The sequence below is a fragment of the Triturus cristatus genome, chromosome 4_2 (assembly GCF_964204655.1).
Source record: "Triturus cristatus chromosome 4_2, aTriCri1.1, whole genome shotgun sequence".
NCBI classification, from domain to species: Eukaryota; Metazoa; Chordata; class Amphibia; order Caudata; family Salamandridae; genus Triturus; species Triturus cristatus.
The window spans coordinates 351,526,813-351,542,533 of record NC_140586.1 but is presented as its reverse complement, the minus strand read 5'-3'; the positions used below and the strand labels follow the sequence as shown (position 1 = coordinate 351,542,533).

At 46.4% G+C, this 15,721-nt stretch overlaps 1 protein-coding gene across 1 annotated transcript in view; it reads left to right on the top strand.

Annotated features, from left to right (window-relative positions):
- Positions 1–15,721, top strand: part of CACNA1E (calcium voltage-gated channel subunit alpha1 E) — a 1,399,715-nt gene that overhangs the window by 861,188 nt on the left and 522,806 nt on the right. The window contains exons 10-11 of the mRNA XM_085601759.1: positions 1,915–2,004; positions 3,094–3,303. Coding sequence (XP_085457885.1) covers positions 1,915–2,004; positions 3,094–3,303 — 300 coding nt within the window. The remainder of the gene's footprint in view (positions 1–1,914; positions 2,005–3,093; positions 3,304–15,721) is intronic.

Genomic DNA, 15,721 nt, shown 5'->3' with positions numbered 1-15,721 from the left:
CCACGCAACACCCATGGATTTTGATGCTGCCCCATGTTTACAAAATCACGTAAGTGGCACTTCCCAAGAGCGTTATCAGGCGTGGGTGAATATACGTGTTACCCAAACACACGGATTGTTATTGACTGATCACACCTTATTTCGAGTGTGACTATTGATGCAAGATTGGATTTCATCTACAAGTTTCAAGAACACTGCTATTCAATTGTTTTGGAATTTATGTGACGCTTCCTTAGACATTATGGCGATGTCTAATTGATTTGACATCTCGTGATTCACGTCGTATTTTGGAGTTTGGAAGTAATAACACCAATCTCTAGCCTTGAGAAAGTCATTGTGTATATCAAGCACGGACGAAACACGTGTTGGCTGCTTTGGATATTTGATGGCTATTTTGAATACTTAATATGGGTTTCAAAACCAATAAAAAGAACATTTGCTTGAAGCTGTGACAAGTACTTTGTTCCATCCAGTGGAACTGTGGAACCGTGGAATATTTTGAGTCCTCCAAGAACTTTTTTTGAAAATGGTTATTTACTTATGAACAATATTGGTCTTTATACAACGTACTGTTTCTAGACCCATTGTACTTGAGAAAAGGGTGTGCGTTACTAACTGATTTGTTTTTGATAGCAGCTCCAAAAACGGATGTCTCCTCAGTGGAGGTGTAACAAGGAGAGATGTTTTCATTTCTCCGCATTGTTTCCTCTTTCCATGTGTGCTGCATTCTGAAGCTCACATAGAAAGAGAAAAACACATCTCTGGATTGTTTTTGTGAAGTAAGGTGCCCCTTCCTGTACAAAAACAATCCTGCCTGTGTTGGTGGTTGGCAGCAATTTGTGCGCCAACACAAGGGAAAAGGACATGAATGCACCGTATTTCATAAATCCACCAAATTCCTCATAAATTAGGCCCTTTGTGTTTAGCTACACCTTTGACTACACCCCCATGCTCACTGACCTGTGGTTTGCTAAACACTCTTTAATCTTATTTCCCCACAGTAAAAATTATTTGCTGTGGGAATTGGGGGCGTTTATGGTTGTCGATTGTTGTCGATGACGAAGAGTACTGGCAATTTTTGTGAGAAGGGGGTCCTTATGCTTAAAAAAGTTTCACAAGGGGGTCTCAGCATCAAAATGTTTGAAGACCTCTGCCAATAGTACATTGACTCTGCCTCCTTCTGTAGTCTCCTCTTGCACTTAGAGCACAGAAATCCTAATGAGCAATTGGAATGGAAGTGAGATCTTAAAGATCACTAAACCAGAGAGGGATCTCGATGTCATGATATCCAAGGACCTCGCATTTAACAATACTGTGACATGACCAGTCGAAAAGCAAGATGAATCTATGTCTGCTCCCTATCTATGTAACTGCTGCATGGTTGGTGTCTACCTCTCTGATTTGCCCCTTTGCTTGCGAATAGCACTCTAACTGCACCTTGGCTGTCCTTTAAACCCTAGCAATGTAACTGCTTCTTGTCTGGTCACTAACTTTGTGCCTGCTCCTTTGCATGCAACTTGTTATCGACTGCATCGTGACTGTAGATACGCGTATTACCTCTACTCATTCACCACATCCCTGCTCTACCACCGCCCGATGCCTAGATGCCTAGATGCCTAGTGTTTAGCTGTTCAATAACTGCTTGTCTTTTGTCTTGCTCTCTAACTGCTCCTTGCCTGGTGTCTTGTTCTGTAGCCGACGTTTGCTTGTGACTGACACTTTAACTTTCCTCCGGTTGGTGTCTAACTTCCCAATTCTCTCCCATGGCCAGTGTATCCCCTCAATAACACCTTCCTTTCTTTCTACCACTTTGATTTTAAATGCCCCATAGGCGAGGTGCACCTCTCTGTCTGCTCTATGTTTTTTTTTTGGCCTTTCTTTGTAAATGCATTATGTTCACCTATGCCCCTTTAGTGCTCAGACGTGCGACCATAAAAAGAAGCAGGCCAGAAGTGGTGAACAGAGATTCCAGTGACGATCACTGTGCAGATATCTCCTCTGTGGGTGAGTATGGATGCAGCATGTAGTTTTCAATCCCACACATTCTCCACCGGAAGTGAGATAACAAAGCCCAGCTTCCAATCTCCTATCCTGATTTGCAGGGAGGGATTAACAAGTGGAATCAATGTATGTTAGCTCCGGAATAGTGGGGGCCAAGGCACCGCAAATGGAGGGTCAGTGCCTCTGCAAATTATATGGCCACTTTCAGTTGCACATGTGTTCTCCTGACGCACACATATGCACACACCCCACCAGCTACCAATAAACAATGGAGGCCAGTAGAGCCTTTAAGCATCTCTCTCTTATGAGGCAGGTTTATTGAAAAAAAAGTGCAAGTGTATTGTCACTTTATATAGCGCTTACTACCTCTGACGAAGCGTTAAAGTGCTTTGAAGATGAGTAAGGAGTACATCTTTCCACTGTAAGGACCTCTTACCCTGAAATGAGACAAGCAATATTTCATCACTTTCTAATGACTTCTCCCCAAGTGTAAGCACAAATGCACTGTTTCCCAGTGGAGTCCAAACCTGCATACTGCCAAAACTTTGGGCGACACTGCTTCAGTTTGATCAGGGTGCAAACTCCAGGCTTTATTCTGCGAGGTTTTTGTTAGATGTGCTTAATCGTAATCTATGACGAGTGACGTTTAGCTGGCTGCATGGAAGTCAATTCACCTAAAAGCCAGGGGTAGCAGAAGTGACATTTTGTGCCCTTTGACCTTCAATTTCACTCATACACATACATACATACACACAGTCACATTTACACGCACTACATTATTCACTATTAGTGTAATACAGAAAATTGGGAGAAAAGAAAGAAAGGGAAACCCCAACCGACATACATAAGGACGAGCTGCCACTGTGTTCCTGGCACTGATTTTGCCACCTCTGAGGTCTGGGGTCGCAAGGGCAGTACCAGGGGTCGCAAGGGCAGTACCAGGGGTCACAAGGGGCAAGCCAGCGGTCACAGCTGTGAAGTCCATGTCTGGCAGCCAGTGCCCCTTCCTGCGGGAGGGTGTTTGAGCAGTTGAGCGCATGCAGTGTTTTCCTTGAGTCATTCTTGTCCCTGTCATCTCTCTGTCCCATTTAGGCACGCCTCTTGCTCGTGCCAGCATCAAGAGTGCCAAAGTGGATGGAGCCTCCTACTTCAGACACAAAGAGCGGCTCCTGCGCATCTCCGTCCGCCACATGGTCAAATCCCAAGTGTTCTACTGGCTGGTGCTCTGTGTGGTGGCCCTCAACACGGGCTGTGTGGCCATTGTACATCACAACCAGTCCTTGCTGCTCTCCAGCCTTCTTTGTAAGTGCCTGCCCTCATTTGATTGGTTTTTTCCCTTTTATTGTGTGGTGAGTGTGTCCTGACAACGTGTAGACTTTGTAAGTGAGATGAAGCATTCCGAACTGGTTTCTGTCCAAGTCAGTGTGAAGGTAAACAAAGTGGCAACAGATGGTTCATGTTTTGCAGAACTCCCAAGTCACTCTGCCAGTGATCCCCAGTTCCTTTCAGTTCTTAAAAGGAGGAGACTATATTCTTACTTCCCTCTAAATATCACTATTTCAACCCCCCACTCACTCCCTCAGCAGTTGTTTTCAGCCCGTTACTAGAAATGTTACAGTGAAATCTCAGCCTCCCCACACAAATAAATGCCTTCACTTATTGATGTAGATTTGGCAGTGATTTTCAGCTATCACCACTCTGTGTTGAGATACTCACCATACCCTACCACTGCCATTCTGCTTAGTGTTGGGATGAATTTCACCGAGTGCTTAATTTGTAAAAAACATTATTGTCAGGGCCCTCATCAGGAGCCCACCGTACCTTGTACTACCCATTGCGCTGCCAATGACAGTACCAACACACCTACAAAGCATCACACTCTATTCCAGCCCCCTAAGCTGTAAGATTGGCTTGGGTGGCAGGTATAAGCCATCTTTAATGTATATTGAATAATTACAACTATTGTTGCATTCAACTGTAAATTGGACAGACAGCGCCACCATGTACCAGATTGTCATATGTGCTGGTTTTGACAGTTAAATGCCGGTGCCAAACACCAGAAACCACCAGCTCAAATTAAGCACTATAGGGCATATTTACAAGCCCCTTGCGCCGCGGGTGCTTCACTTTTTGTGACGCACCAGAGGCGCAATTTGGTGCTCCATATTTACAAGGACATGTAAAGCCACCCTGGGTGGCTTTTCGTGTCCTTGTAAATCTACCCCCTTTTCATGAAGCACTTTGCGTGAAAGGGGCGTTCCATGGGTGTTGCTGTGGGTGTTCCCAGACTTACAAGGTTTCTTAAATCTGGGAATGCGCCAGAATCCTACGCCACCCCAGTAGAGACGTAAGGAGGTGCAACGAGAAGAAATACTTTTATTTCTCCTCAGTTTTTCCTCTAGCGTGCATAGAAAGAGGAAAACATCTCTTGTGATTGTTTTTGTGCTGGAATGTGTCCCTTGCGGCATGAAAACAATCATCCCCGCAACGCAGGTACCCTTGCACCGTGGTGCAAGGGTGCCTGCATTGGTGCATGGCAGCCAATTGTATGCCAGCGCAGGGGAGAGTACAGGGATCCATCATATTGTTGTGAAAATTATCCATCCCTGTGCTCTGAAAGTAACGCAGCACAGCGCAGCCAAATGGCTTGCAGCACCGCACTGCGTTACTTTCTCATAAATAAGGCAGTGAATCTCCACCCCTAAAACAAATACTTTGGTTAGTGCTTTGTTACACTCTTCCCTTGCCACTGGCACCCTGCTTAGAGCTGGGATACTCTTCACCCCCTATCACTGCCGTTCTGATTATTGCTGGAACTGGCATTCTGTTTCAAGCTGGAGTGCTCTGTCTCTTACTATGAGCACCCTGTTTTCCCCAAATTCTTGGCAATTGCACAAACTGTGTGTGCTAGCGTTTCTCAAGTGCATAAAATACTACTGCAATAGAAAAAACGTGTTGTAAAATCACACAGTCTATTTCTTTTAAAAACGTTTGCAATGGAAATGGAGAAAATCCAGCGTGCAACTGAAGAAGTGCTCTGGAAACCAATAGCCTTGTTTCCAAGTTCTTCCCACCAGAGCCTGTAGTTCCTGGTCTGGTTTCCTGGAAATATTTGGTATGTCTTTCTAAGAAAGGGCATGATTTCTGACCTCCCCCTCCCCCCCCCATTTTACCTGTCCTGTCTGTTTTTGCTGGTGTTAGGACAATGACACTGTGCATGTACTCATCCCTGAAACAGGCATTGGTTTTTCTAGAGACTTCCAGCTGCACATTCCATATTTTAGAATATTCCCCAGGTGTCAGACTGGATGCGGAAACTCTTTCTCAGCGCACTGACCTCAGTTCATTCTTTTCCTTACTATCAGTGCAAATCTGGATCGAGCTCCCCCAGTCATTTTTTTACTGGATTTGTTCCACTTTTTGTCAAACACTTTACCAGTGTGCCGTTTTTCAGAACATTTATGGACTAATGTCCTCTAAAAAACAGACTGGTTTTAAGCCTTGTGGTGCCCATCACAGGCAAATGTCTGTGACAAACCCTCACTTGGTCTGCCTTTGGTGCTCGGAGCTAGGGGTGGGCGGAATTTGCGGAATTAACCTTCGCAAATTATCGCGAGAATGTTTAAAATTATCGCAAACAAGCAGAAATATCGCGAAGATGCGGAAGTTTTTTTCCGGCATGTTCGCGAGATTTTCTGCATGGTTGCGGGTCGCCAACTTACCCATGTGGTTGCTTGCGGGCGCGGCCATCTTGATTTGAGTTGTTCTCGCGGTGCATGATCGCGAGAAGAAAGACGTGATCGCGCGACGCATGACGTCACTGCGGGCGCGAACTGTCGCGAGACAGCGCAAATGGCTAAAAACAATACAACATCTCATGGAGAACGCGACCGGATCAAGAAAACTTGTCGTCGAACGCAGGGATTCAGGTAAGGCGATCGCGCGCGCGCGAGAATGTATTATTTTACAGCGCGAGCAAGAAACAAATTATCGCCAAGCTGCGGAAACCGGAATTTTTGACATTTTCGCGCTCTCCGCGGAACGCAAAAATGTCAAATTATCGCAATTTCCGCGAACGGAACAAAATTTTTGCCCAGGCCTACTCGGAGCAGGACCATGACTCCAAGGTCTGCTTGCATTGCAAGACCATGAATCTGAAGACAATCTGTGAGCACGCCATAAGGCTCCTGGCTGCTCAACATGTGACTCTGCACCATTCCAGATCCTAGTTGTGAAGCAGGTCCCGGCACCACTCTCGGAATCGCTTGCGCCGGTCATCATTGTGATCCCGAATTTCATTGGGTAAGTTCCACAAAAAGAGATCCCAGAAGGCAAAGCGTTCTTCGGCTTCTCCGTGCCTGTCCAAGTCATTGGTGCAAGTCTAGGCCCCACTAACACAAAGTCCCCCTGGAGACTAAGCATGGGTTTGCTCTGTGCCTCTCTGAGTTTCCTGGAGCAGGAACGACTCCCTTCCACCCAAAAGAATTTTATGAGGCCATGCACCTCATTATTGGGAAGTTGGCCCCCTCTGGAGCACCCTCTGGCCCCATTGGTCCGAAGGGGACCAAGTTGGACTTCTGCCGGCTGGTTCAATTTCAGTAACAATCAGGGCCTTGTGATCTGTGCCTATATATGGACCAACCCCGATCATGACTCCACAACCTCCACCAGAGTTCGTTCCAGTGGTGGAGTTCCGGGCACCGCTGATGCCAGTCAACGGTGCCAATCCCATCATAATTCCAGACTCTGATACAAAGCCCAACCAGTGTTGCTCGACACTGGCACTGACCGCACCCAAACAGTCTGAGTCGGAGACAGAGCCTTATTTCCCAGAAAGGCCCAGAGGATTATGAATGAAGGGAATCTGAGAATCTCTATGGTTATCCCCTGCCCCTAGAAGATACCATGGCCATGGATAACTGGTATGAGAAACTGGCTCATGCCAGAGGTCTGGATACCTCACCAGACACTAGCCTACTCTCTCCTCCTACAGTGGCTATAGAGGAGGGACCTCCTTTGCAATGGTGGCACGTAGAGCGTCTGAGGTCCTGATCCTTACGCTGTCTGCAGTGGAAGTCAAAACAAACATCTTGCTAGAAGTGCTTCTACCAGAGTTATCCCCCTCAGAACCTTTGCTCCCTTTAATAGAGCCCTCACTGAAATCCTGCTCGAGGCCTGGGCCAAGCCCTGCATAGGCACTCCTGGGCACCGGACAATTGCCTGCCGCCATCACCCCTCCCCCGGGGACCCAGCCTTCCTCACTCAGCACCCCACCCCTGAGAATCTGGTGGTCCAGGCCTCTACTTCCAAAGTTAAGCCTGGCATGTTCCCTTCCAAACCACCGAACAGGGAACCCAAGAGACTGGACACCTTTGGGAAGAGGATTTTATCTTCCACCAACCTTTCACTGTGATCGGTGAACACCGTGTGCTTATAGGGCCGATACTCTCATACTCTATGGGATTCAGTTGGGCAAGTGCTGCTTATGGTCTCAGAGGAGGCCTGAGCCATACTCTCTCAATTAGTTGCTGATGGTAGAGATGTAGCCAAATTCACCATACACTGCGGACTTGGTATGACCAACTCTCTAGGCAGAGCGATTACATTGTCATTTGCACTCAGATGCCATGCCTGGTTGATTTCAACTGCCTTTTTGGGCATGTCCAGGAATCCCGTATGGACATGCCTCTTGATGGCACTCGCCTTTTGGCAAAAAGACGGATTCAGCTCTTGAGCGTTTTAAAGCTAGCAGGGCCACCGCTATGTCGGTAGGGCTTACCATGGCCCCACAGCTGCTGCATTCTGCCTATCGCTCCTTCTGCAGCTATGGTGGGTTCTACCAGCTGCATCTTTTCACCCCCAGCCATCACAGCCACCGGGCTCCCCAGTCCTTTTATGGCTCCGGCTCCCAAAACCCTCGTTGGAACCAATAACAGAGGTCTACCTAGTCCACCATCCACTCCGGCACCACAGCCCCAAAGCCCCTGTAATATATCCTTGCATCATCATGGACAGCCACTTGGTGGTAGGATCTGGCACCACCTACCCCAATGGCAAATAATGAATTCCTATAACCCATCACAGAATGCCCGCCACCCATGCCACCATCCACGGATCGACTGATGAAGGGCCACCTTTTGCTCTCATGGCAGGAAGTTCAGGATCTTTTGGGTAAAGAAGCCATCAAGAGGGTGCCAACATCTGAAGTAGGTCATGATTGCTATTCCCGCTACTTTCTGGTGCCAATAAAGGATGAAGGACTTTGTCCTATTCTAGATCTGCGCCCGCACACTTACTTCCTGAAGGAGAAAAAGTTCAGAATGCTCACATTGGATCAGGTCCTGTCTACCCTACATCCCGGGAACTGGTAGTGTTGGACATGAGGGACCCATATTTTCATATTCCTGTCCTGTCAGCTCACAGGCATTACCTGCGGTTCATGGTGAGTCAGCTGCATTTCCATTCCACTGTGGTCTCTGTCTGCCTTACCAGTGACCCTCGGATGTTCACAAAATTGATGGCAATGGTCGAAGCCCATCTGCAGAGATCAAGGGTTGCAGTCTTCCCCTATCTCGACTAATGCCTTTTGAAGGCAGGCTCACCCCAGGCTGTTGTCCAGACTACGGTGGACCTCCTGCATTTGCTGGGGTTCCCCATCAATGTGCCAAAGTTTGACCTGACTCTCTCTCAGACATTCCCTTTCATCAGAGCAGTTCTGGAAACAATGCAGTTCCATACCTATCCTTCAGAGCAGCAAGTCCACGATATTCAGGTGATGTTTCAGCTTCTATCATGGATTTTGATGATACTGACTCTGAGGCAGCTGGGCCTCATGGCCTCCTGCATCCTGCTGGTGAAGCATGCCCATTGGCATATATGGGCTCTGCAGTAGGGCCTGAAGGGGCAGTAGATTCAGCATCAGGGAAATCTCTCCAACCTGGTCCAGATATTGGAGAGAACTACAAAAGACCTGCAGTGGTGGCTTACAAACCAAGATTGGATCAGCAGCAGGCCCCTCTCCCTCCCCCACCCAGAACTCACAGTGGTCATAGATGCATCACTCCTGGGTTGGGACAGCCATCTGGGAGACTTGGAGATCAGAGGACTCTGGTCTCTGGCGCTTTCTGAGCTCCACAGCAACCTGTTGGAGTTGAGAGCAATACGCTAGGCATTGAAAGCATTCCTTTCATCCATCACAGGGAGGCTGGTTCAGGTGTTTACAGACAACACCACTGACATGTGGTATTGCAACAAACAGATTGGAGTGGGGTCCTGGACATTGTGCCAGGAGGCTCTGCGCCTCATGGCTGGAATGTCAGGACATCTTTGTGGTTGAGAGCACCTGATGGGATCTCTCAATGCCAGTGCGGACAAACTCATCTGGTGATGACTCCCCGAGTGGTGTCGGGGTCCAAGGCCTGATCAGAGATTGGGGAGAACCTTGGTTAGATCTATTTGCTACCGTCAAGAAAGCAGAATGTCGACACATTGACACACTGGAGTTTCCAAGGCAGGTCTTGCTCGGAGACTCTTTACATCTGAGTGGAGCTCAGGACTCCTGTATGCCTTCCCACCAATACCACACTTGCCCAGAGTTGTCAAGAAGATCAGGAATGACTAGGCTCACCTCAGCGACTCTGGATTGGGCATGAAGAGTATAGTATATTGAACTCCTGAGCATGAGTCTCAGGTCTCCAATCAGGTTGCTTCTTCAAGGGGATCTGCTGTAACAGCAGCAGGGCCGTAGTTCTATACTTGAACATGTGCACTTTCCACCTGCATGGGTGGAGACCGAGTGGTGACAGCTGAGAGTTTTCGATCTGCTTCTTGAAATATGTAATATCATTTTAGCAGCCAGACATCCTTTCACTAAGTCTGTATACACCTGCCAGTGGAACACATTTGTGACTTGATGTGCTTCCAAATTCATTGATCCTCTGTCTGCATCCCTAGCTGAATTTCTTTTGTTTACATTGTCCCTTGTCCAGCAATTTCTTGTTTGGGCACAGTTAAATGATAACTTTTGGCCATCTTGGCATTCTTGCAGGATTGTATGATAGAACAATGTATCCCTCAAAAATGCAAGCCTAAACCACCCGTTCTCAACCACAATTGCATATTTACCATGCAGGCCTTTACTATAAATTTCGTTGTGAAGGAGTGATTGGTAAAGGCATACACGGTAAAGATCACACACCAGCCCCCTGCCCTTAACTCTAAAAACTGGCACCCAGGGCTGCATTCCTCCCACCCTAGCACTAAACACTAACCAGACCCCCCGCCCTGAACCCTGAAAACCATTCCCTAGCCCTGCAATTGTACTCCAGCCCAAAAAACTACCTGACTCCTGCCCCCGCCCTGAGCCCTAAATTGGCCTCTGGCCAACAAACAACCTGACCCCCTGCCCATTACCCACACCCCTAAAACGACCCCAGGCCAAAAAACTACCCAAACAGTAGCCCCCTGCCCTGAGCCCTAAAATGTCCCCAGGCCAATATACTACTCTGACCCCTGCCCCTAGCACTGAGCCTTAAAACAGCCCCCAGATCAAAAAACGACCTCCAACCTAGCCCCCTGCCCTGAGTCCTAAAGTGACCCCTAGCCCTGAAAACTGCCCCTTCCCCCCTGCCCTGAGCCCTAAAACAAACCTCATGAAAACGACCCCCTCCCTTCTGGATACTACCCTCCCCCCAAGCCCTACTTACCAAGCGCGTCCCAGTCCTTCTTCTCCCAATTCCTCCTGTTCCTCTCCCCGCCCATCCGGTCTCTGGAACTAGACCGCTGACTGCCTTAACTACACATAGGCATGGTTCAGGCATATGCGTGGTTAAGGCAAGTGGTGTTCTGCTTGCTTGGTAAAGACATGTGTAGCTTAGCCCTCATCGTTAATTCCGTTTCCCTTCATGCGGGTCCCGGACCAACACTCCCTGTTCAAGTCACCTGTTTGGACATGTTTCCTTGACAGTTTGCAACACGTTTCCTCCTACGCCTTTCATTTTGCCCCAATGGGACCTTCATTTAGTTCTAAAATATCTGGCATGCTCACCTTTTGAGCCCATGCACAGCTGCCCTCTTCAACTGCTCACCATGAAAACAGCCTTTCTCTCGTGTCTATTACATGTGCCAGGAGGCTTAGTGAGTTGCAAGCACTCTCAGTTTACCCTCCCTCTACTACCTTCTTTCCAGATAAACTGATCCTTTGAACCCGTGACTCTATCCTGTCCAGGGTTGTTAAACCTTTTTAAGTTGGACAGAACATCACACTGCCGACTTTCTTTGCTCCATCTCACCCTTCCAAAGAAGAGGAGGGACTCCACCGCCTAGATTCCAAAAGAGAGTTATCGTTCTACATTGATCATACTAAAGACACCTGGGTGGACAATCAATTCCTTGCAGGATTTACTGGAGCGAAGAAAAGAAAAGCAGTGCAAAGCTATCTCCAGGTGGATTTTCCTCTGCATTAAAATCTGCTATTCACTGGCCAAGAAACAACCCCCTGAGGAGTTGATGGCTTATTCCACTAGAACCAAGGCTGTGATCACTGCGTTAGCTCACAAAGTCCCAGTTATGGAGATCTGTCAGGCAGCTAAGTGGGCATTGCTGCAAACGTTTGCCAAATGCTACTGTCGAGGCAGTCAGGTCCGGTGTGATGGGCAATTCAGCCATTCGGTCCTCCAGGATTTTTTAGCATAAACATTCCACAGACCTACGTCCAGGGAGACTTGCTTTGTTATCTATTCTAAGCTAAGGAACTGTGGCTAGAATTCTTTATCAGATGAACATGTTACTTCCCATTGGTAATGCCTTATCTGGTAGAGGCTATCTAGCCACAGATTCCTTACCTACCATCCCATCCTTCTGGTTCTGTGAATTATGATTTCCATCTTAAGAGGTCCTTGAGGTCCTCACTCTCACATACTGGTTCAAATCCTCAGAATGGCTTTGTGCTTCTGGGGTGGAAAAATAGTCACGAGCCTGAGATCAGCACTCAGGGTTGGCTCCTATATAGGCACCACACACATCAATTCCGGTGTGGACGATGCAAAGCAGATTCGAACAACACCACCTATGGACACACAAGGTGACTGCTCAGAAAAAGATTCTGGGTCCAGTCTGACTCATGAGGAATATTCTAAGGTAAGGAACATGTGGCTAGATAGAGTCTCTACCAGATAAGGTGTTACAGCCACGCCCCCTCAACCACCATCCCTCAAGGGACTGGGAAGCATGTCCGCGCCAATGGCGCACCAAAGGCAAGCCCATATGTGTCTGTCCTCGGCGGGACAGCGCCAAGCTCCAGGACCCCTGGTCCTCCCACCATCCAAAGCTACTCCAGAGCAGATCTCATAGAGTTTGGTAATCAAGCTAAGCCTTTTTCTTGCTCTCCTTATAACTGTAACTCTTAGATTATCCAGTACTCCTGGCAAAACTGCAGCTTTACTTTATAGCTATGGCATTGAAGCCAAATGCTTTCCAATCCACCCCCAAATTGCTGTCAGACACTTGGACCACAAACTGTCCTGTCTGCTCCTTAATAAAACGTCACTGATAAAGCACAAATATGAATTTGCCGACCTTATGGAGCTAGAAAATCCTTATGTCGCTTTTTTAACAGAGACATGGGCGGAGTCGGCGTCTCACCCTGATTTTAAAACAGCTATTCCAGAAGGCTACGACTTAATTAGGGTTGATAGACTACATACGCGAGGAGGTGGAATAGCGATTATTTATTGCAACTGCTTCAAAGTCACTTTCAAACCCTTCATGCATCTTAACAGTAAAGCTCTCATGTTTAATATGAAAATTCATAATACCTATTCTGTGAACGGCCTTCTGATTTATCGGCCCCAGGTCCCAAGGAAAACTTCACCCAATCACTGCTAGGTTTTATGGAATCCTGTGTTAAGTACCCCAATTTTGCAATTCTAGGGGATTTTAATCCCTATTTAGAATGTATACGTGATAAGAACTCATAGCTTTTGATTGACAATGTAGAGAGCTTTGAGTGCTTCCAAATGGTTAAGTCTCCAACTCATGTAGACAATCATATGCTTGAGGCATTTTTACAAACAGTCTTGGTTAAAAAGGTAGTGCCACTGACCTGGACAGACCATAAGGCCAGTGTGTTCAAATTAGTTATTCACATGATAAAGTCCTCCACTTCTGAGGTATCTGCAGTGATAAAATAGCGCCCCTGGAAGGAAATTGACAATTTGAAACTGAATACCTGCTGTGTGAGTCCAAGCCCTTTATTAATGTGGACACTGATACTGAGCAAGCATCTGTCAAATTTGCCAAGTGGATACATACAACAGTTACTCAATTTGCTCCTCTAAAAATTAGACCAAACCAAAGTTGACGCCTTCGGCGCCTTGGTATTCTCAGTAGCTCAGAGAACTGAAACAAAAATGTAGGCAACAGGAGCAGCTCTGGAGGTTGGATTATAGTCCAGAGGAAAAAATAAAATACACAATTCTTATAAAAGAATATAAAAGCTGTATAGGTGTAGCCACAATTAATTTATTTACAGAGAAAGAGCAAAGTAGCCACCAATTCCACTAAGGAGCTCTTTAACACAGTGAAGTAACTATCTAGCTTCTGTAATTAACACACTGTCACCCCATATCAACAACTTTGTGACAAAACAGCAGACTTTTTCTGGTCTAAAGTAAATAATATTTTTGAGGAATTTACGGTAATGTCGGAAAATTCTAACTCTCCACTTATGACTGAGACGGGTGGGGAAACATTTCTTGTGAGTCTAGTCAAGGTAACTCCATTTTGAGCACTTTTACCCTACTTACTGAAGGAAGAATAGCTATCTTCAACAAAACCTCTCAATCAGGCGCCCCCTTGGATCCCTGCCCCCTCAGGTTTGCCAGCTGGTATCAAAGACCATTTCAGTGCATCTCACTGTGCTCCTTAATAAGATCCTTAATTCTGCTTTTTTTCCAGCCAGGTGGAAAAAAGCACCCATCCTAAAGAAACCCTCACTGGACCCACTTGATGTAAAGAATTACAGGCCAATTTCATGCCTCCCTCTCCCGGGTAAGGTCTTATAAAAGGCCATGAACCAAGAGATCATGATCGTTCTTGAAACCTCCAACATTCTCGACCCCTCACAACACGTGTTCAGACCCAATCATTGTACGAAATCTGCCTTGGTGGCGGCCACAGGGGAAATCGGAACTATCGTAAATGGAGGGGGAAAGGCAGTCCTGATCCTATTGGATCTTACAGCCACGTTAGATACTGCTGACCATTTCCTGCTAGCCTACTGCCTCAAGAGTATTGGTATTCAGGTTACTGCTTGAGACTGATTAGCTCTTTTTTGTCAAATAGAGAGCAAGTGGGTGCCCTGAATACCTTTAACTCTGACCCGTTCACTCTTGCCTGTGTGCCCCCCACCCCCAGGGTCTCACCCTTTTTAATGCCTACATCACCCCTTTGATCAGACTCATCCGATTATTACGCTTCTCAGTTTTTTCTATGCCTACGACACCCAAATTGTGGTCTCTATATCTGCTGAACCAGAAAAGGTGGCTAAGCAATTTAGCATCTGCATGAGTAGTATTGCACACCGGATGCAGAAGAATTGTTTAGAATTAAACACTGACAAAATGGAGGTGTTGCTCTTTGGCCACAATACCTCCTACAGGAACACAACACGGTGGCCCTCTAACCTTGGGTCCCAGTCCAGAAAGCAAGAAACTTGGGTGTCATTTTGATGCCAAGCTAGCATTCACTGACCATACAAATCAGTTACGTTCTCCTGTTTCCTTTCCCCCAAAATATTTTTATTTATTTCCCTTTCTCTCATTAGAGTTAAAAAAATCAGTCATAATAGCTCTAGTAGTCTCCCAGCTAGACTACTACAGCGCATTGTATGTGGGTTCTCAATCTCCAATACAGGATAAATTGCAGACTTCATAACGCAGCTTGCCGATTTCTAATGAACCTTCCAAAATTCTGCTCAGTCAACCAAATCATTAAGGAACTACATTGGCTACCAATCAGGGCATGAATTAAGTTCAAAGCCTTAGGTTGGGCACATAAGGCTCTGCACACGGGTGGTCCACTATTTTTCCAAAACGTCTTTAGATGGTATGCACCTACATGCACTCTGAGGTCTTGCGCAGCAAGATGGGTAATCATTTCCAGAATTAAAAAAGCGTACTGGGGAGGAAGAAGTTTCTTTAACTCTACCTCTAAATGGTGGAACTCTATGCCAGGCCATCTCAGAGCACAACCTCATCATCTGAAATTTAGGAAACAACTAAACACGTGTTTTTTCTGCTCCTCCATTTAAATGTTCTTTAACTCTTCAGTCAGGTAATGGCTTATGGTGCCGAAAATGCAGTTCTTGCATGGACGTTAAATGTCCATGTGTTAACTTCAATGTATATATACACCACCTACCAACATAACTACAATGTGTAGTTCCATAGAACACAATTTTCCTCTGGCTGGGCTGCAGTTTAAAAGTACAGCGATGACAAGTGGCAATGAAAAATCTTTTTTCCATGAAGACAAAAACTACTTTTAAATATTAGCTTTTCAACCCTAAAGTGTACCTTCTAAGGCAACAGAGATGGTTGATTAGTATTTAAGAGTGAGACATTCTAGAAATTAGGAAAGTATCACTTCATTGTGAACATTTATAAAAACCTCTTTTCATTGTGTAGGTAAAGATACATTTTCAATGAACAAGTCTGGTCAT